The 21,279-nt window shown below is 32.3% G+C and overlaps 1 protein-coding gene across 4 annotated transcripts in view; it reads left to right on the top strand.

Moving 5' to 3' along the window:
- Positions 1–378: 378 nt before the first annotated feature.
- LOC124826446 (ARM repeat superfamily protein) overlaps positions 379–21,279 on the top strand; it is a 76,898-nt gene continuing 55,997 nt past the window's right edge. Inside the window, exons 1-26 of one of the 4 annotated variants that reach the window (XM_088116415.1) lie at positions 379–564; positions 658–737; positions 817–871; positions 984–1,115; positions 4,630–4,701; positions 5,121–5,211; positions 5,320–5,415; positions 6,209–6,287; positions 6,396–6,459; positions 6,685–6,788; positions 6,958–7,063; positions 8,737–8,826; positions 9,770–9,847; positions 10,627–10,694; positions 10,772–10,871; positions 10,975–11,112; positions 11,469–11,558; positions 11,687–11,752; positions 11,925–12,020; positions 12,146–12,220; positions 13,946–14,005; positions 14,655–14,744; positions 15,077–15,198; positions 18,413–18,542; positions 18,643–18,722; positions 19,528–19,663. In XM_088116415.1, coding sequence (XP_087972541.1) covers positions 493–564; positions 658–737; positions 817–871; positions 984–1,115; positions 4,630–4,701; positions 5,121–5,211; positions 5,320–5,415; positions 6,209–6,287; positions 6,396–6,459; positions 6,685–6,788; positions 6,958–7,063; positions 8,737–8,826; positions 9,770–9,847; positions 10,627–10,694; positions 10,772–10,871; positions 10,975–11,112; positions 11,469–11,558; positions 11,687–11,752; positions 11,925–12,020; positions 12,146–12,220; positions 13,946–14,005; positions 14,655–14,744; positions 15,077–15,198; positions 18,413–18,542; positions 18,643–18,722; positions 19,528–19,663 — 2,370 coding nt within the window. In that variant the 5' untranslated portion in view covers positions 379–492. Of the gene's footprint in view, positions 565–646; positions 738–816; positions 872–983; positions 1,116–4,629; positions 4,702–5,120; positions 5,212–5,319; positions 5,416–6,206; positions 6,288–6,390; positions 6,460–6,684; positions 6,789–6,957; positions 7,064–8,736; positions 8,827–9,769; positions 9,848–10,626; positions 10,695–10,771; positions 10,872–10,974; positions 11,113–11,468; positions 11,559–11,686; positions 11,753–11,924; positions 12,021–12,145; positions 12,221–13,945; positions 14,006–14,654; positions 14,745–15,076; positions 15,199–18,412; positions 18,543–18,642; positions 18,723–19,527; positions 19,664–21,279 lie in introns of those variants that run through there. The other 3 variants (XM_088116412.1, XM_088116413.1, XM_088116414.1) reach the window with 3 other exon arrangements.

The raw sequence follows: 21,279 nt of genomic DNA on the forward strand, positions 1-21,279 counted from the left end.
AAAATTAAAATTTATTAGTATTTAATTACAAATTATTATCTATAATAAGTTTTAGATTTATGAAAATTATTTTAAATTGATATTAACAATAACTTTTGATTGGTTTTGAGTATAAATATTTTTGTCATAATTATTTAAAATTGATTAAAGCTGTTATAACTAATTATGAACACATTATTAATTGTAATTAATTGTAATTAATTGTAACATAGGTTATTGTGCTGTTAAAAAACAGTTTCCAATCATTTTAGCTGTTAGAAAAATTTGTTTTTCGGGGGAAGAGGAGGAGTGCATCTTAAATTCTAACAAAAAAAAGTAAAGAAATGTTCTTGTGTTGATGGTTGATGGGACGGAACCCATAATATTAAATGGGAAAGAAAGAGAGGAGTACTATATTTAATTTCCGGAAGGCATGACATAACCAGCGCAGCATTGTCTGTGTCCTGGCGTCTAGAGGCACGTCTCCACACCATACCACTCCTCTCTCTATATATGTTGCTCTCGCATTCGCGATTCTCGCACCTTCCAATTCCATGGCTTCCTCGACTTCGATTCCCGCATCCGGTACGTTCTCCTTCTCCGAACATTCGTTAAATTCACTTTTCTTTTAATCTCAATCAATCATAAATTAATTTCTTTCTTGCAGAGGCCGTGCAGGTTCTTCTCTCCTTGCTCGCCGATGACTCTTCCTCCGTCAGAGAGGCCTCCATGTCCTCTCTCAAGAACATTGCCGCGCTGTAATCACTTCTTTTTTTGGTTGCATTTCTTCAATTTCGCTTCCTATTTCATCCTCACAATTCTTTGCGTCTTTCTCAGGAATCCTCTTCTTGTTCTTGATTGCTGTGCCGTCGTGTCGCGTGGTGGACGTCGGGTGCGTTTTCACTCTCTCGTTCTCTCTCTATCTTGTTTTTCATTCGATGCTTAGGTTTTACTCGATTATTCCATTCTTTAATTTATTTTAATTCTCTTTTGTGGTCTTTCAGCGGTTCGGGAACATGGCTGGAGTTTTCCAAGTGATGGCGTTCGGCGTTCGGTCTCTTGACACAAGAGACGTTGATTCTGCTTTCTTGGCGAAGCTAGCTAAGATTGCTACCGCGGAGCTGATTTCCTCTAAGGTGCTTTGTTTTCTGCTTTCTTGCAGGAGTGAGTAGCTAGCTGCAGTAGTAATAGTAATGGACACAATTCAGTGACAGTCACTTTTATTTATGTTGTTGGCTTAGTAGGAGTAAGTTAATTTGCGTGTGGTTTTTTGGAGACTCGGTCTTACTTCGCACCAACTCAAACTAATTATAGAATAGAGGGAGCGCGTATATGGAGATGTCAGCGGGCTTGAATTGATCGCATGGTACTTTTGCCGTTTTGAATTGATGCAGGATACGTTTAATTTTTGTTTCTTTTTTATCAACGTAAGAGGATTACCTTTTAAGTTTTAACAATGCTTTTCCACATTTTGATAGAAGGTTTATACCTTCAAAATTTGGGTAACACCAATTATCAAACCTTCTAACCCTCATAAAGATACCAAGAACGCAGCTTTGTTTCCTGAACTTGGCACAGATTATTAAATCCTTGACGATTGTGGCATATGTCTCCCAATTGCAAACACTCTATATCTGCCTACTTTTGGTAGAAATTAATTTATCTGACTGACACGTAGTATGGATGTTATCTGTGATGCTGCATTGGCCATGGTCAATTTAAGATCCAGACAAGAGAGTCGAGGATTAGAAGGTTTGATAATTGGTGTTACCTTAACCTTCGATTGATTTGTTTTACTGTCCACTACAGTAACAGAAGTAAGGAAGCTTAAGGTGACTATGACTATGTTTATTTAAATTTTAAAGATGATTTCCTAAAAACAAAGCTTGTCTGATTTTTGGGATTGGATGTTAAGTTGGTTGACATAATTTTTTTTGATAGATAAGCACCATTCCGGGTGTTCATCTAAGAGATGGTTGAACAAATAGTGATTCAAGGTTTTAAATGTGGCTGTCCCTCCCCCTTTCATTGTCCATATGGACAAATAATTGGGTTTCAAAATTGAAATTCATTTTACTAGAGGACAAAAAAAAGAAAGCTTACATGCTGGACCTGTTGATAGAAGGTTTATACCTTCATAGTTTGGGTAACACCAATTATCAAACGTTCTAACCCTCATAAAAGATACCAAGAACGCAGCTTTGTTTCCTGAACTTGGCACAGATTATTAAATCCTTGACGATTGTGGCATATGTCTCCCAATTGCAAACACTCTATATCTGCCTACTTTTGATAGAAATTAATTTATCTGACTGACACGTAATATGGATGTTATCTGTGATGCTGCATTGGCCATGGTCAATTTAAGATCCAGACAAGAGAGTTGAGGATTAGAAGTTTTGATAATTGGTGTTACCTTAACATTCGATTGATTTGTTTTACTGTCCTCTACAGTAACAAAAGTAAGGAAGCTTAAGGTGACTATGACTATGTTTATTTAAATTTGAAAGATGATTTCCAAAAACAAAAGGTTGTCTGATTTTTGGGATTGGATGTTAAGTTGGTTGACATAAATATTTTTGATAGATAAGCACCATTCCGGGTGTTCATCTAAGAGATGGTTGAACAAATAGTGATTCAAGGTTTGAAATGTGGCTGTCCCTCCCGCTTTCATTGTCCATATGGACAAATAATTGGGTTTCAAAATTGAAATTCATTTTACTAGAGGACAAAAAAAAGAAAGCTTACGTGCTGGACCTGTTGATAGAAGGTTTATACCTTCACAGTTTGGGTAACACCGATTATCAAACCTTCTAACCCTCATAAAAGATACCAAGAACGCAGCTTTGTTTCCTGAACTTGGCACAGATTATTAAATCCTTGACGATTGTGGCATATGTCTCCCAATTGCAAACACTCTATATGTGCCTACTTTTGATAGAAATTAATTTATCTGACTGACACGTAGTATGGATGTTATCTGTGATGCTGCATTGGCCATGGTCAATTTAAGATCCAGACAAGAGAGTCGAGGATTAGAAGGTTTGATAATTGGTGTTACCTTAACATTAGATTGATTTGTTTTACTGTCCTCTACAGTAACAGAAGTAAGGAAGCTTAAGGTGACTATGACTATGTTTATTTAAATTGGAAAGATGATTTCCTAAAAAAAAAGCTTGTCTGATTTTTGGCATTGGATGTTTAGTTGGTTGACATAATTTTTTTTGATAGATAAGCACCATTTCGGGTGTTCATCTAAGAGATGGTTGAACAAATAGTGATTCAAGGTTTGAAATGTGGCTGTCCCTCCCCCTTTCATTGTCCATATGCACAAATAATTTGGTTTCAAAACTGAAATTCATTTTACTAGAGGACAAAAAAAAGACAGCTTACATGCTGAACCTGTTGATAGAAGGTTTATACCTTCACAGTTTGGGTAACACCAATTATCAAACCTTCTAACCCTCATAAAAGATACCAAGAACGCAGCTTTGTTTCCTGAACTTGGCACAGATTATTAAATCCTTGATTATTGTGGCATATGTCTCCCAAATGCAAACACTCTAAATCTGCCTACTTTTGATAGAAATTAATTTATCTGACTGACACGTAATGTGGATGTTATCTGTGATGCTGCATTGGCCATGGTCAATTTAAGATCCAGACAAGAGAGTCGAGGATTAGAAGGTTTGATAATTGGTGTTACCTTAACATTTGATTGATTTGTTTTACTTTCCTCTAGAGTAACAGAAGTAAGGAAGCTTAAGGTTACTATGACTATGTTTATTTAAATTTGAAAGATGATTTCCTAAAAAAAAAGCTTGTCTGACTTTTGGGATTGGATGTTAAGTTGGTTGACATAATTTTTTTGATAGATAAGCACCATTCTGGGTGTTCATCTAAGAGATGGTTGAACAAATAGTGATTCAAAGTTTGAAATTAGGGTTTTAGATTTGGTATTATTTGTTAGAGTTTTTATCTTATATTAGACTTTTTCCAAAACAATATTGTCTTATTGTGGTGTTTTGTTGTGTTGGGTTTATCAATAAACTACTATTGTCAACTTTTATGCCTTGTTTTTGAGGGGAAGAGAGAAACGAGTAAGGTGGAAATGAAAAAGATGGAAATGAAAAAGATGCAAATGAAAAAGATGAGTGAAAATACCTGAGAAATAAAGTTACATGTGTTTGGTTGAAGAAAATATAACAGACGTAGCGAGAGAGATGTGTAGAGATAAGTGAGAAATAAAAAAGTGGATTTCGCTGTTTTTATAATTATTTCTCCTTCTTTCTCTCCTACTAAACAGCTTACATTAATTTTACCCTCTTCATTTCTTCACACCAAAGTCACCATTAGTATCACATGATTATGCGACATAGATTTTCTTTTTCTCATAGTATTTGAGACCTATATTAGATGAGTACTCCTCATATTTCTGGTCTTTCCTTTATTTGAAATGATGGTAAGCCCTTGTTGATGGAGAAGTTTATCTAAACATATCCAAAGTCTATTATACTCTTATTGGATCCTCCCTTGTGTGTTATTTTCTTGATATCATGGTCATCTTAGAATATTTGAGCTTATGGCTTTACCAGATTTGCTAAGTTTCAGCTAATGCTTTATTTAATTCACAGTGATTGTTTTCTGCAGGAACTAAATTCTGACTGGCAACGAGCAGCAACAAGCCTACTTGTTGCAATAGGCTCACATTTACCTGATCTCGTAAGATATCTTCTTTTTCTTTTTAACTATTGAAATTGGTTTTTGTTTGTATTAAAAAATTGAGTTCGATAAAGAATGGAAAGATAGGTTTACAGAGCCATTGAAACAAGTATGACCAAGAGAAAGAAAGATCAGTTGCATGCAACCCTACTGTAGTACAGTTTCTTTTTTACCAGTTGAATCATAAGTTAAGAACTGTTGTCCGTACTCCATAGTTTTACTTTATCCTTGTACTTGGAATTATTGAAGTATTTTTCTATCAAGCTAAAGTAATATCTCCCATTCATTTTACTTTCATGGGATGTACCACTGCCTTCCATATATATTTTATATAAACTCTTTTTTGCACATCCCCTAGTTTTCCCTGGATTTTTGATCTCATGTCTTTGATCTACCTTTTCCCTGGATTGGTGTTGCAGATGATGGAAGAAATTTTTCTTCATTTATCTGGGACCAATTCAGCAGTACAGGCTATGGTTCAAATCCTTGCAGAATTTGCTTCTACTGATCGTTAGTAATCAATTTTAACTATGTACATCAGCTGCCAAATTTTTCTGTGGGATCACACATTCAATTGTAAACGCTGATGAGTTTTTCTTCCATATAAATCTGATACAGCCATGCAGTTCATTCCACGTTGGAAAGGTGTACTTTCCCGAATTTTGCCAATTCTTGGAAATGTACGAGAAATGCATCGCCCGATTTTTGCAAATGGTATGGTGATTTTTCTGTTACGTTGTTGATGGATATGTTTCTTCTATCTTTGATGTCTTTTATGAAGCACTGGATAGTACTTTGATTGGCTTCACGTATATGTAACCAATTTTGATACTCTTGGATACTTCATTGATACCTATTTGTTAAGAATCAAGGCTTATAATTTTTGTTTGAAAATCTAGTACAACTACGCTGGTTGTAATATAAACATACAATATGGAACCATGGAAGCACTGTCCGTTTGTGAACAAGAAAGGTGACTGTCCTCTTTATGGTTGATTTGAAGAACCAGATGAGATTACTAGTACTATTCCATTTTGTAAATAATTGGAAGTGATTTATGATGACAATATTTCAAAGAGACCTTGGCCAAAAAACATTTTAAGATAAATTGGTGTTATTAGTAGGCTAACATTTTGAATGGATGGTAAAATTGGAGATTTCTATCAGCATGGACGTGAAAAATCTTGGCTACCTGGTTTTGGAGCATGCCAATTTTGGTGATTTTATTTTCTTTGTACGTTTTTTTAAAGTTCACTCTAGGTTTAGTTGGTAATGTGTTATATTATGGCTGATACATCATTGAAATATTTTAAAATTGTTTTAAAATATAAATTTTGAAAATTGTTTTAAAATATAAATTTTGAAAATTTATGATCCTTTTGTGTTGAGCTTTCATTTTTTATGGTAGGCGAATGGGGGAGGATGATTTTTGGCTAACTATTGCTCAAAGATGTTATTGTTACTGATAATCTGATCCAGTTAACTCATAATTTATCATTTTTTGCAGCATTTAAGTGTTGGTGTCAAGCGTCTTGGCAATATAGTATAGACTTTCCTTCACATTTTCCTCAAGATGCTGATGTCATGTGAGATCAATATACAGTCTTCTAGTTTATTTTCTGATTCAACACATCTTGTTCCCTTTATTTCTTATCTGAAGGTGTGAAATATCTCTAATTCTCTATGTAGTGCAGGTCATTTCTAAATTCAGCTTTTGAGCTTTTGTTGAGAGTTTGGGCAGCTTCAAGAGACCTTAAGGTCACTACTATTTTTCTTTACTTCTGTTCTTGCATTCTGCTCCTTATATGAGTCTTTATAATTTTCTGGATCCTTTTTTTGCTGATACATCTATAAAAGTTAAGTTTCTGAACATGTTCTGTTTGTGTGGTTGATGAACATAGATGAGTATTTTAGTGTATAATTTATGACTTTTTTACTTGATTGTTTTTGATCTTTGTCTTATTTAAACTTATTTCGTTTTAGGTTCGTGTGGCATCTGTAGAAGCACTGGGGCAGATGGTAGGTCTCATAACACGAGCACAGTTAAAGACTGCCCTACCAAGGCTTATCCCTACAATATTGGACTTGTAAGTATGGTCTTTAAAGCATTTTATATTTTAGTTATCTATTGTTCATATTTAATTGGTTTTTTTTTTCTCTTTAATGTGTGATTTCTCACTAGATTAAAATATGAAGACACTTAAAATATCAACTAGTATTATTAGATGGATTCATATTCATATCTTCTTATGTCAGGTATAAAAAAGATCAAGATATAGCTTTTTTGGCTACATGCAGTCTCCACAATCTGCTAAATGCCTCTTTGTTGTCCGAAAGTGGTCCTCCTATGCTTGATTTTGAGGTATGAATACTATAATGTTCTTGTTTAAAACGTTTCATGGTATGTTAGAATTTTTTTATCATACTTCTGGTTATGTGGTAATTTTCAATCAAACCTTAAAAATTTGTATTTGATTTGTTTGCATATCATTTAAGTGATGGGAGAGTCACTGCTTACTTTAGGATGTAGTATGAACATCTATACATTGTTTGAAAATCTTTACCTTTATTTTTCTTTTGTTGTGTGGGTTAAGCACTTGTATTTCTACCATCTCCTATATACCTGCATTTCCTTATCGTCATGGGAAAGGAGGGCTAACTGGGTTGTTGTTGTTCTGCTGGTAATGTGGTCATCTCTAAAGCAATTTCTACCCTTTTCTAGTAGGAATGAGGGGACAGCTTCATAAGCATACTGGAATATCTGCTTATGTAAATAAGAAATTGTAATGCCTTGGTATATGTCACTAATCTAATGCTCATAGTAAATTGTAAATGAATGAGGCTTTGAATATTGAATGATTATGGTTTGAAGGATGACTGTGGTTGTTTAGTTTAAATTTGTTCTTTCACAAAAAATATATAATCTTCTGATGTTCATATTGGATTGTATGTTCGTAATATGATAGCCAAAATTATCCAATGATCATACTGCAGTGTGGTGTCAAATGCTATAACTCCATTTATGGGTGTAAAGAAGTTAAAACAAATGCTTTAAAAATTGTTTCAACCAGATAATTGAGAAACAGTGGTTCATAACCCATTGAATCAGTGCATAGGAAATGATAAATATATTAGAATGCAAAAATTTAATTTAGTGGTATTCAGAAGTCAAAATAAAGATAAAAAAGGAACAAATAACTACATGGAAAAGAAACTATAAAATAAAGTGGAATAAATATATAAATAAATTATGTTAATGAAGTGTTGATTTTTTTAGGAATAGATATGGCCTTCCTGAATTTAGGTTTGGCTAAGCATTTGGTGTTATGTGTTACCTTGTTTCTATGGGTGTATTTTCTTTTGGCATGGGTTTTGGTGTGCTACCCCATGTTTTTTGTATTCTTTTTTCTTTGTTTTTGTTATGGATTCTCATGTAATGGCATATGATTGCTGAGCTTTGGGGTGCTAATCTAGTTGGGATTCTAAGGTGCCATATGCCTAGCGTGTGAGAAAAAAGAACTTCTATGCAGACTTTGTTATAGACTATAAGAGAAGTATGCTGCATTCACAAATTAGACAAACATTATCTGGCCAGGGTTGGGGGAGGGAGAGTTTATGATTCTTTTGGGTCTAATATAAACAAGAGAGAGCCAACAGTGAATTAAAGGAGAAGAGCTTCTGGATTCAACCAATGTCAGAAAATTTTGGAAAACATGAGACAATTGAAGTTAAAGCCACAGTGGAGGACATGGATTGCAGATTTCTGAGGCTTCATTATTGAGCCCTAATAGGCATGCTGTCTGGTTGACAGTGCAACAGCTTTTTGAAACTGGTGGTCAAGATTTATTGTCCCTTAAAACATTTGACACATTTCTTATTTTATCTTCTTGATGCTTTACGAATCACCATTTCAATGATGCATGTATGCAAGTGCAACACTATCATTCTCTCTGAATCATGGACACATTCCAAACTTGTGCTATATGTTGCTGTACTTTTATCACTTGTGAAATTAAATAAAATCGTTGCTTGCAGGATTTGACTATTGTTTTATCAACACTTCTACCTGTGATATCTACGAATAATGACGGCAAAGACCAATCAGATTATTCTGTGGGACTAAAGGTAATACTATCGATTTCATTAGTTGGAAACATAAGTTGTTTGAATATGATAACGACTGTTGCACCTGTTGCTACAATGGTCTATCTTTATTCCATTTTTTACCAACTCAACTTTTATGCTTTGAATTTAGTAGTGCAATTCTTTTTAGCATATATTTGTTATGTTCCTTTTGTTTCTTGGACTTAGGTTCCAACTGCAGGTATAATAATTAGTTTACTTTTTTATGGGTGCCTTTTGCAATGTGGGGTTATAGTGGTTGTGTAGGTCAGTGGAATTTATCATTATGGTTTTGTAAAGATGTTCTTTTTTGTGGGATGGTATATTTTTCTAGAATTTGTTATTAGCTTTTTTAGCCTGAATAACTTGTCTCTTATTTTAAGATAGAGTTGTATTCTTTCACTTCCTTATGGGCTAGAATTAAAGCTCTTCTGGGTAAGGAATGGTGTATCTACGCATACAATTTTTAGTGGATTAAGAGCACAATGTGTTTTAGATTAAAACCGAGAGTGGGTCGGTACACTCTTGCTCATTTTAGTGGAGCCTCATCGGGATTAGATTCTGTGGATTTTTAATGGGTTCTCTATGATGCACGGAAAGGGTTTGGACCCTAGAGAATCTTTTTGAGATGATAATTCTCCATTTTGTTCGTGTTTTTGTGGATTTCATTGGAGGCTTTCATTTGGCTTTGTGCCAGTACTTTTGCTTTTATTGGTTTTCTTTTAGATAAGGGTGTCCTCTAATATTAAGTTATCTCCGAAGTTAATAATGGTTAAGATGTATACATCTTCAATATGAAGTGTGTCATAATCTTAACCTACTAATATTTGAGGGTGGATGCATCTTTAGTTAATCACTGAGAATATCAATTTAGAATAATTTTTTCCTTTTTCATTATCCAGAGTAAAAGAGGTAAACATTTAATTTATTCAATTATGTGTCACAGATGTATAATGAGGTTCAGCATTGCTTTCTGACCGTTGGCTTGGTGTATCCAGATGATTTGTTTTTGTTCCTTGTGAATGTAAGTACTTAAAAATTGGTAGTATGCTTGTAATTCTGTATGGTGTTAATTCAAAGTAATTTTTCTTTTGGCCCCTACCTTGTTGATTAAAAAATAAAATTTACGAAGAATAAAAGAGGAATAATATAATAGTAGAATATAGATAAAGTCAACAAATAAAACATCAGGATAAATTAATTAAATTTCTTGAAGAAGCTTGAATAGAAACAGGGGATGCTGTTTCTTTTGTCTTTATTTTTTCCTTTTTGGCTGGTATGTTTTCTTTAGTAAGTACAAAAAACCTATATTGTTCAAAATTTATTGAAGTTTTTGAAACCAACAAATGGGATTAAAACTAGGTGGCTATTTATAACTATTAAAACTTATCAATTAAAGTTAAGGTCATCAAATTTCAAACCTCAGTTTTGGGTGTATTTAGTTTGCTTTTTTGTCCATAAATAAAGTAAATTCAAAGTAGTACCTAGTTTTTATCTTAAGCATTTGTTTTACTCCCTAATGAGTAAAATCACATCACTTATGGTAAAATATTCTAGTACATACGTTTATCAAAAGTAATCTGGTTTTAGTTCCTCGTTAGGGAATAAGGATTAAAAAGCATTTTAACCTTTAAACTTTAAATGATGTTCGCATGTTCAGTCCAAGAGGGCATTTTATTGTCAGTATTTTTTATTCCTTGTTTTCTCTATCTATTTTCTTTTTCCAAGTTGAACAATACTTTTTTGTGTTTCTTGTAATATTTACAAATAATGCATATGTGTCTCTATTGTACCTGCTTCCAGAAATGCAGATTGAGGGAAGAACCATTGACTTTTGGTGCTCTTTGCATTTTGAAGCATCTTTTGCCAAGGTTCCTGCCTCCTCTATTCCTGATGGTAGTTATTCATATATATTAATAACAATGTAATCTATAATTCTAATTTGAAGGCTGTCAGAAGCTTGGCATAGTAAAATATCTCTACTAGTGGAAGCTGTAAAGTCCTTGCTTGAGGAGCAGAATTTAGCTGTTCGAAAGGCACTATCTGAGGTAAGTTCTGTGTTGGTTTTTTAATATTTAAATGAGACAATACCGTCTTTCAGTAATAGGTCAATATATTTTGGCTTCTCAGTCTTTCCTCCTTTGTTTATAGTTAATTGTGGTTATGGCTTCTCACTGTTACTTGGTTGGTTCGTCTGGAGAGTTGTTCATTGAATATCTTGTACGCCATTGTGCTATAACTGATCACAATAGGAGTGATCTCGAGAACATACCAAACAAGAGAATAGAGGTACTTTCTCTCCCCCTTCCCTCAAAGCAAAAAAAACAAGCAAAGTTCATATCTTTGAATTGCCAAGAATTCTTGTGAATTTTTAGTAAAATATGGTTATATCTTGGAGCTTAATACCAAATTGTGTGTGTACTTCTTACTTTCTTGGATATAGTCCTCTTTACCCCATTGTTTTCAGTGCTTTAGGAGAACTTTCATATGTTGATATGATTGGAAGACTCTGTCGTTTTGAGCTTTCTAGTCTCTAGTTCACCTTTCAATTGAACGTTCATTGTTATAGTTATTCTTCCTCCTCTCTTCTATGATACATTTATTTTATTTATCATCGACACCTAAGTTTTGACGATCCTTCTTAGATGAAAATTGGAGCAGTTACTCCTAGTGAGTTAAGAGCAGTTTGTGAAAAAGGTCTGCTTTTGGTAACTATTACGATTCCTGAAATGGAGGTAAGTTTTATTTCTTTTCCTTATTGATAAAAATTTTTCACTTGTTTTTGTGGGCTCATTATTTCTTTTAATTCTCTATTTGCTAATTTTACCCACAAATTCTTTTGAATTGATATTGGATTGTACAGCATATTCTTTGGCCTTTTCTGTTGAGGATGATTATTCCACGAACCTACACTGGTGCTGTGGCCACGGTAAAAGTTCTGTTGGGAATTTCAGCTTGATTTTCAGATGCATGATTAATTTTATCCATTCATTGTATGATTTGCAAATTATCTGGAAGTATAAATTTACTGCAAAATTGAATTTGTATTTTTGCAGAATTTTTTCTTTGGCAAATGAAATGACATCATTACTACTTTACAGGTTTGCAGGTGTATCTCAGAATTGTGGCGGCATAGGTCATATAGCAATGATATGTTGAGTGAGTGTAAAACCCGTCTTGATATACCAATTGCTGAGGTAGGATATCACTAATAGTTTGAATTTTTTTTAATATTTATAATTCACTTTCAATTGTTAAAAAAGAACCACTGTTTCCTGTATCAGCACATATTGCCTGGTTGAATAATTTATGCTTGATGCAGGAACTTCTGGCTCGCTTGGTGGTGCTTTTGCATAATCCTCTGGCAAGGGAACAATTGGCCACTCAAATTTTGACAGTGAGCTAATGACATCCCTTAATATCTTCATAATATTTCTCAATAAATTCTTCTTTGATATATATTGTCACATATAGAGGCCTTCAGCATGATTTTTTTATGTTGCAATTCCGTATATATACTAACATTTACCAATCCATGGACAAAAAAATAAACTTTTATTAGCTTTGGGCTAAAACTTGAAGAAGTTAACATGTTTGTTGAATAGTTTCGTTAATGCTATTAGGAACTAGATATTTCTTCTGTGATTATTGTATCAATAAAAACATCTTCTATATAACTTAACAAGTATTGACTCTATAATAGCCTACAGACTTTAGAAGCTTTGCTAAATTACTGTCTAATGCTAATTGTATCATTCTTCTATCCTTTTATCCTCTGTTACCATCATTTAGAAAACACATAGCTTCTAAGTTTAGTTCTTCAAGAGTGAACTTTGCCAAATCAAGAAGCCCAATGCTATACTTGGAAAAGAGAGTGACTTTATTATTTTCATTCATATCAATTACATTCTCCTTACCTCTTCTAAAAAAGAGAAATAAGGAAACAATATACTGAAAAATAATCTAGAATATCCTACAAATATTTTTTCTAATTAAGAAGATTCTATATATATTTTCTCTAAGAAGATTCTATAGATATTTCTTTTAATTACAACAACTATCATCATGTGGATATATCTCCACAAATGTTCATCAACCTTGTCTGTCCTTTTTTATACAATAATACCTTCATCTTTTCTTGTCCTTTTTTATACAATAATACCTTCATCTTTTCTAGACAAACGTTGAAGGTTCGAGAACATATAACCAAATATTAGGTCTTTTTTGGATACATTGTTTCTTTTCAAAGACTGAGATGGAATTTGTTCTCCAATTTTTATCATAACATGACCAAACATATGACAAGCTCAAGAAGCTTCAAGATAAACTTTTTAGATACTATTTCAAGCAACCAAACCATATCCTAGAAAAAACCTTTAAAGTTTAGATGCCAAAAGATTCAATACTTTTTTTATTTGTATTTGGAAGTATACTAGAAATATCCAAGAAGTATCTTATAAAAACATCTATGAAATACTTATACTTCAATTTGGTTAGTCTATTCCAAATACTCTACTTCATTGATACATGTCAATGAAGTATCAAAATCTGTGAAACTTCAATATTTTATTTCTTTCACATGTTATATACTGATACTTTTGGATACATCATTGATACATGTTGGAAAAATGTCCATATCTTTAAAATATTTATATGCAATAAAACTACAACTGGTGAAGTGACGATGATCTTGGAAAGCAAAGATGGAAATTGTTCTATTTACGAATCATTTTGAGAACCTAATGAGATTGATAGTGGTATTTCCAAATCTAAATAATGGAAACTAATTTATGATGACAACGATTTATAATTGTTTTATTTTGACAATGACAGTTTAAGAAACGTGCTTTTAATTTGGATTTACATTATATTCTTGTTATGTTTAAGGATTTTTTATACATTTTTAAATATATATCTTACACATGATGGTAAAAGGGCCATTAGATTGAGGCCAAGTCTCAACTCTTCGGAATGGTCGCTCAAACTATTTGGAATGTTATTTTAATATGTATTTTATGAATTCTTTTTATTGGTTGATGGTGTCATTCACTAAGCTTTTCTTTTTTTCTCAAATTTAGTTGCACACATTCCATTGGATGACATGTAAACATATTTTCTGCAGGTTCTATGTCTTTTGGCACCTCTATTTCCAAAAAATATTAATTTGTTTTGGCAAGATGAGGTAACATTTTTTGCTAAAAATTATATGTTATCCGGTTTAAATCTTCAGTGCTTTGTGAATTTCTTTACCTTTTGTTAGAGGTTGACATTCAGTCAAGTTTTTTGGTTATACATCATTATTGAAGCATGTCCAAGTTGAGCAAATAAATATTGGTGAAGGTCTTGCATTTAAATATCTTAATTGTGCTTGTTGAAATTGTAATAAATTATCTTCTATTTATAATAGTATTGTTTATAAGTGAATATATTGGATTTATAGGCCGGCCATTTTGGATTTAGAGGATTCTAAATTTCTCTATATATGTGTAATTATTGTAATAAGCCTATATAAGCTCCTTAAGTGAAGTCATTCAAATATTCTGAGAATGTTGAATCATAAAATTTTGTGCTTTGCTAGGCTTTCTTGTCTTGTAAAGTTTTAGATGAAGAAAACACTTTAGCAGTTTTATAATTTTGTATCTAATGTGTCTGCCTGCATAAGTCTGTTTGTTATTGAGAAATAATCAAAAAGCTTCACATACTTATGTTCATTTTAAAATATAGTTTTGTTGTAATATGCTATTTTGAATCAGTTACATTATAACTTAAAATTTCAGGATGATTATTATAGACCAAAGTGTAATTATTTTCTGTATTTGGGTAAGCTCTAGATTCCAAAGATGAAGGCATATGTTAGTGATACAGAGGACTTAAAGCAGGATCCGTCATATCAAGACACTTGGGATGACATGATTATCAATGTGAGTGTGAATGAATTGCTTAACATCCTACCCTCACGTTGTTCAACTGTATAATAAATAGTTCAATAATTTGTAAGAAGTACTTGTCATGAAGGCAAACTTTCTGTTCAATGCATGAGCTATTTTTGTTCAAGTAGGTGGAGTATTTAGTTTGTTTGCAACTAAAATATTTTTTCAAATAGGTTAATTGTGAACTGCATTATGATAGTTCTACTGAAGTGATCAAACATGTTTCAAATTGTTTATGTTGATAAGAAAAAATACAATGATGGATCAGTATACAAATTGTGGTTATTCAAAGCTAATGTATGACCTCTATTTTTGGGCTGCAGTTTCTTGCAGAATCTTTGGATGTGATTCAAGATGCAGATTGGGTTATGTCTCTTGGAAATGTTTTTGCCAAACATTATGAACTTTATGCTTCTGATGATGAACACACCGCACTTCTGCACCGGTATCAATGCTCTATCATTAAGTGTTCTCTTTTGTAAATGGAATAGAAACACATGTTAAATATTGCTTTCTGTTACTTGAGAAGTTGTTTGCTTTATATTTTATCTTATATACACATAATAAGGCAGATGAAATTGTATTTGTACTGGTAATATTCAGGTTCACTGCAGAATATGAAATTAGTAGCTTATGATTAATCATTGTTTGTGAGTTAAATTGTTAGGCCCCTTTGAAACAAAGACCAGAAAAACAAGACAGAAGAACCAGAGATAAAATCTCAAACTGAATTATTCACTTATTAGCTGTTAAAGAACAATGTTTACAAAGGAAAAAGCTTCCTTTCACACAGGTTATTCCCTGTCATCGAAGTCAAAGACTTTCAATACCGAAAAGATAGCCCCGTAATACCTTCCAAATGGAAACTATTTATTGACTGTCTTAGGAAGTCTCTCTTTGAAAACAACTAAATAAATAACCCCTTTTATTTCTAAATTCCCTTGTGTAATATGCATTCCTCTACCTCAAAGAATCTTTTAGCTCAAGTTATCCCTCCTAAAGGACCAATTCCCACAAACATTGACAACTCCAACCTTTTAACTCAAGGGTGAATTGGTTCTTCCTCCTCTTTATTAAAAGCATTATTGTCCTTGTTCTCCTAATCATAGTTGTTATTCGGGACTGATTGTTCTTCCTTCTTCTCTTCTACATCGGTTGAATTCTCCCACCCCTTTGAACCCCCTTTTTCATTCTTCTTGATAACTTTAAGCAATTCTTTAAGTTCTTTCATATCTTGTATTGGAGATCCCACATTAACTAGAGATAAGACAAGTTATTAATGTATAAGTGGGTGTAAACTTTACCTTGTGAGATTGAGTTAGGCTTAAAGTTAATTTCTTAACATGGTATCAGAGCCATTGTTAGAGCATATCCTAGCGAGATTTGTCGTTTGTTGGGCATATTGTTTCGCCTGTTATTGGGCTACTATTGGATCACCTACTAATGTTTAATCCCACGCTCGAGATGTATATACCTCGGTGTGTGTTGGAGATCCCGATTGACTAGAGATAAGACATGTTTATAGTATATATAAGTGGGATCAAACCTCACCTTATAAACTGATTTTATGGGGTTGAGTTAGGCTTAAAGTCCAATTCTTAACATTGTTAGATATATTGTGTTTTATGTTAATTAGGGAAGCATAGTTCCTATGTTAATTATGTTACTTTTTCATATTCATTTGTAGCCTACATTCTCATTATTATAAATACATTACCTTATGTGTATTTACTACACAAGTGAGATTAATCCTTTACCTAGTTTTACTATTTTCAACTTGGTATCTAAAGGCTAAAGCTTTTAATAGTCAATATTTTAATTATGAATTCATTGAGAGATGATTTTCTTTGTTCTTGTCATAGAACACTTGTTTTACCAATTGAGATCCTTTTTGTAAATTTTCATTGACTCATCAATCTGTTAGATTGTGGTGTTTCCATATTTGTCTTATTTTTGTGTTCTTCTTTGATTTTATTTAATTAAGGAAACATATTTTCTATGTTAATTATGTTATTTTTACATATTCATTTGTATTTGGACTTAGCCCACATTCTCATTATTATAAATACATTACTCTATTTGTGTTTTCTACACAAGGGAGATTAATCCTATACATCCTGCAAGCTATATTTCACAATATCCAAACCCGTTTTTACCATTTTCTTTCCTTTTTTGATGTCCTGAAGAAGTTCTTTAATCTCCTTTATGTCCCATAGGATATCTTTGCTTATAAACAATTCTGTCAGACCAGTTGTTTGGATACTTGAACAAAACATAAAAGAAAGAGACGTGGAGAAAGGAAACTCAAAGAACCAATGATTAAAAGCCGTTTCCGTGCTATCTCTATTGTTTAGAAAAAACAGAAAACACATACAAAGGAGCTCTCTCCTTTACCATGAGCTAATACTCATCTAAAACTCCAAGTTCTTAAGAAAAATGTGTCCCTCAAAGGATTTGATTGGTCTAATTATATAGACCAACTCACTCCGAAAACACAGATTCATTTGCCTCCTTTATTGTGCACCATTTACACCTCTTCATTTATTGTTCAACTGCACCCTTTAGTTTTCCTTCTATAATAATCTTTACATGCCTTCTCATTTTTCCCATTCCTATCATAATCCAACCTAATTAGGAAAACAAATTGTGAAATAAGCAAATGTGGTAAAAATCCTTAAAGATAAAGAAAAATAGGGGAACTATTCCTAAAGGGTAATAATCTAAGATACTATAAAGTATGATAAGACATAGTCATAAAAACAATGACCATGAACTTTACTAGTACAAGCCAAAAGATGGCTACTTATTTTCTCAATATGAAATGCACAGAAAAAGAATTTTTCATAAAAATGTAAGAATTGTTCTCCAACTTGATGCACAAAAGAGTAGCATAGATATTACACATTGCCGTGCACATTGGTTTCTTTTGTTCCGTCAAAACCAATAAATCCAGTCAACAGAAATTAGTTCACATGCCTTAGGGAAAACTCAATACTTTCCCTAAATGATCAAATCTTTAATGAAAGAAACAATTGGAGTACAAGAACAAATGGGAATCAATTCAATTTTTCACTGCAATATATTACATTAGTGGTTCCCTTCTATGAATTAAAAACTTGTTATGTTGATTTCAGAAATGTTCTTGTTCGGAAAAAAATTAAGTCCCACATCATTTAGAGATAATGTCAAAATACACTATACAAGTGGGGGAAATCCTTACCTATTAAGCTGGTTGAGTTAAGCCTAAAGCCACTTTGTAAAATGTGATGAGAATCTATTCTAGATCAATTAAAAGAGTTACTTGTATTATCCATGTACGAAGCCTAATAGTGCTGGATGTGAGTGGGCGTATTGGGGAAAACCCCAATTTACTTGTATTATCCATGTACGGAGCCTAAATCTGCTTTTGTAAGAATTTTAAAGCCTGTGATGAGAAGTGATTGAAACAGATGAGCAAAACATTTTTCATGTTTATTTTTTCTTTTTACTATTACCAGTCTGAGCATAAACACCCATATACCATGGTATTTATTTCCAACTTTTTGCATAATTACGGATTCTCCAATTTGGTTCTCTACATGCACGTGCCTTTTGAAAATTCAAGTTACCATTACTTAAGATTGGAAAGGGTGTGAAAAAGGTATTGTACTTGAACACAGGTGCCTAGGCATTCTGCTTCAAAAGGTTAATGAAAGAGCTTATGTCCGTGATAAAATAGATTGGATGTACAAGCAGGCAAACATTGCAATTCCAACAAACAGACTTGGATTGGCAAAAGCAATGGGATTGGTGATTTAATCTTTTTATTTATTTTAGTTTATTTATTTTGATCTTGTTGGATTCATTTTCCTTTCCTATTGCTTCTTAAACATACTTTCTATTTCTTAAGGTTGCTGCATCACACTTGGATACAGTATTGGACAAGCTGAAGGACATTTTAGACAATGTTGGGCAAGGCATATTTCAGAGGTTTATGCCAGATTTATAGGATTGAGTGTATACCGTTTTTTTTTTCAAAATGTTATTTGATGAAGTTTTGATGTTCAGATCTTACTGCTACACTTGTGAATTGTTTTCATCCTCTTTTCTCTCCTTTATGTTTTGTTTTCATGTTTTTGATGTTTGCAGTTTAATATATATCACATTGGAATTCAAAACCTTAAGTTTTTTAATGATAGCTTATGAAATTATTGCCCCTTGTATAATAATGTCAACTAAAACAGTAACTATGCTTTTATATCACCATAATATTACTGGAATTTTCTGTTTTTATTAGTAACTTAAATGGCATCAGAAACCGAGGAATCTATTTACATAGATCCTCTTTAGCAGGAAAAGGAAACTATAGAATGCTAATAGGATTTTAATCTCTTCAATGGTTTCTCTGTTTCCAAATCTTTTTATTCAATCACGTTATGCACATTTCCAAATCACGTTCCCTGCCTTCTTGTTTTTCTCCCTTGTTTTTCCCTTGCCTTCATATACAAGCCAAATCTCGATTCTGTCTGGAGTCTGTTACTTACCCTTCCATCAGGTCTTCTTAAAATGATTTTTTATTTCTTTTTCTTTCGAAGATTATATTACATTCAGAATTTGTCGTTTTTTGTTGATATATACTTGGTTTATTGAACAATATGTTTTGCATAAGAACATGATATCAGCTTGCAAGTGTTCCTTAACTTACCCGCTGAATGCTCTGTTTTTCCTTTTTCTTTTCTCAAGATTCATATAGTTTCAGACTGTCTTATCTATTTGTAGCTTTTATTTGTTGCAGGATCCTGTCATTATTTTCAGATAGTTTCAGAACGGAAGAGTCTGATGACATTCATGCTGCTTTGGCCCTAATGTATGGATATGCTGCAAAGTATGCCCCATCAACAGTTATTGAAGCCAGAATAAATGCCCTTGTTGTAGGTCATCTTTTTTCTCTGCATTTGTTTTTGTTGTCTTGCTTTTTTTCTGATCAGATACTTAAGGAATAATTAATGTTTCATTTGGAACCATTCTCAGTTCTTTTTAAATGCAGTTATAATTAGGTACTGTTGAAAGAGAAAAATGATGTTAGAGATGTGGGACTGTGTGTCTAAAGTATTCGACCGAGTCTATTTTATATAAGTTTATTACAATAAATACAAACAGCTATATTGATATTTTTCCTGGATACATGATATTATAAGCCTGTTAATGAGATTCTAATGAAATTTGGTTGATATCCCTACAATTATGAATCTCCTAATTAAATAAGGAAACAAATCACAAAATATAAAAGAATAAATCCTGAGAGAATGTAGGATTTTCCCAAATATGTTAAAATGGTATCATTATAAATATCTCTTATTTCTATTAATGAGATTCTAATGAAATTTGGTTGATATCCCTACAATTACAAATATCCTAATTAAATAAGGAAACAAATCACAAATATAAAAGAATAAATCCTGAGAGAATGTAGGATATTCCCAAATATGTTAAAATGGTATCATTATAAATATCTCTTATTTCTATTAATGAGATTCTAATGAAATTTGGTTGATATCCCTACAATTTCAAATATCCTAATTTAAGGAAACAAATCACAAAATATAAAAGAATAAATCTTGAGAGAATGTAGGATATTCCCAAATATGTTAAAATGATATCATTATAAATACAGTGGAGTTCATTGTATATAAGTTGGATGCAATTGCAGTAAATACAAATAATTATACATGATTTTATTCCTGTATACATGATGAGATATGTTGATAAGTTAGATTTTAAAAGACATGCATATAATTACAAAAATTGTAATTAGGGAAACAACTCAAAATAGAGTAAGTTTTAAGATATCATCTAGGATTCTCTTGAAACATTATGATATCGTGAAATATTTCTTAAATCTCTTACTCTAGGAGTTCTTTAAGAACAGGAAAAAAAAAATGTTTTCCTGTATTTTATGTATCATTACTGGTTTGCTGTGGACTAAATAATGAATTGTTTTCATTGAAGGCAGTTTGTATATTCTTGGGTTATTTTATGTGTTATTAGTTGGATATTAAATGCAAAACTGAAAATTGTTGGTAGGGTATTACTTGAAAAAGAGAAGTGACTTTATTATTTTCATTCATATCAATTATATTCTCCTTACCTCTATTTGTAGCAATCTAATCTTTTAAAAAAGGGAAATAAGGAAACAATATACTGAAAAATAATCTAGAAGATCCTACAAATATTTTTTCTAGTTAGGAAGATTCTATGAATATTTTCTCTAATTAAGAAGATTCTATAGATATTTCCTCTAATTACAATACCCTCCCTCAAGTTGGTAAATAAATATCAGTCATTCCCAACATGCCTATAAGATCTTGAGTCTACCTAGAGGGAGCCCTTTTGTAAAAATATCTATTATCTGAAGTTTGGTAGGAACATGAGTTGTCATCACAAAGCCTCTGTTTAGATTTTTTCTTTGATGAAATGTCTGTCAATCTCAATGTGTTTGGTCCTGTCATGTACTAGATTATGGACAATGCTCATGGCAAACTTATTG

This window comes from Vigna umbellata, chromosome 5 (genome assembly GCF_029865625.1).
Source record: "Vigna umbellata cultivar VRB3 chromosome 5, Vumbellata_1.0, whole genome shotgun sequence".
Lineage (NCBI taxonomy): Eukaryota > Viridiplantae > Streptophyta > Magnoliopsida > Fabales > Fabaceae > Vigna > Vigna umbellata.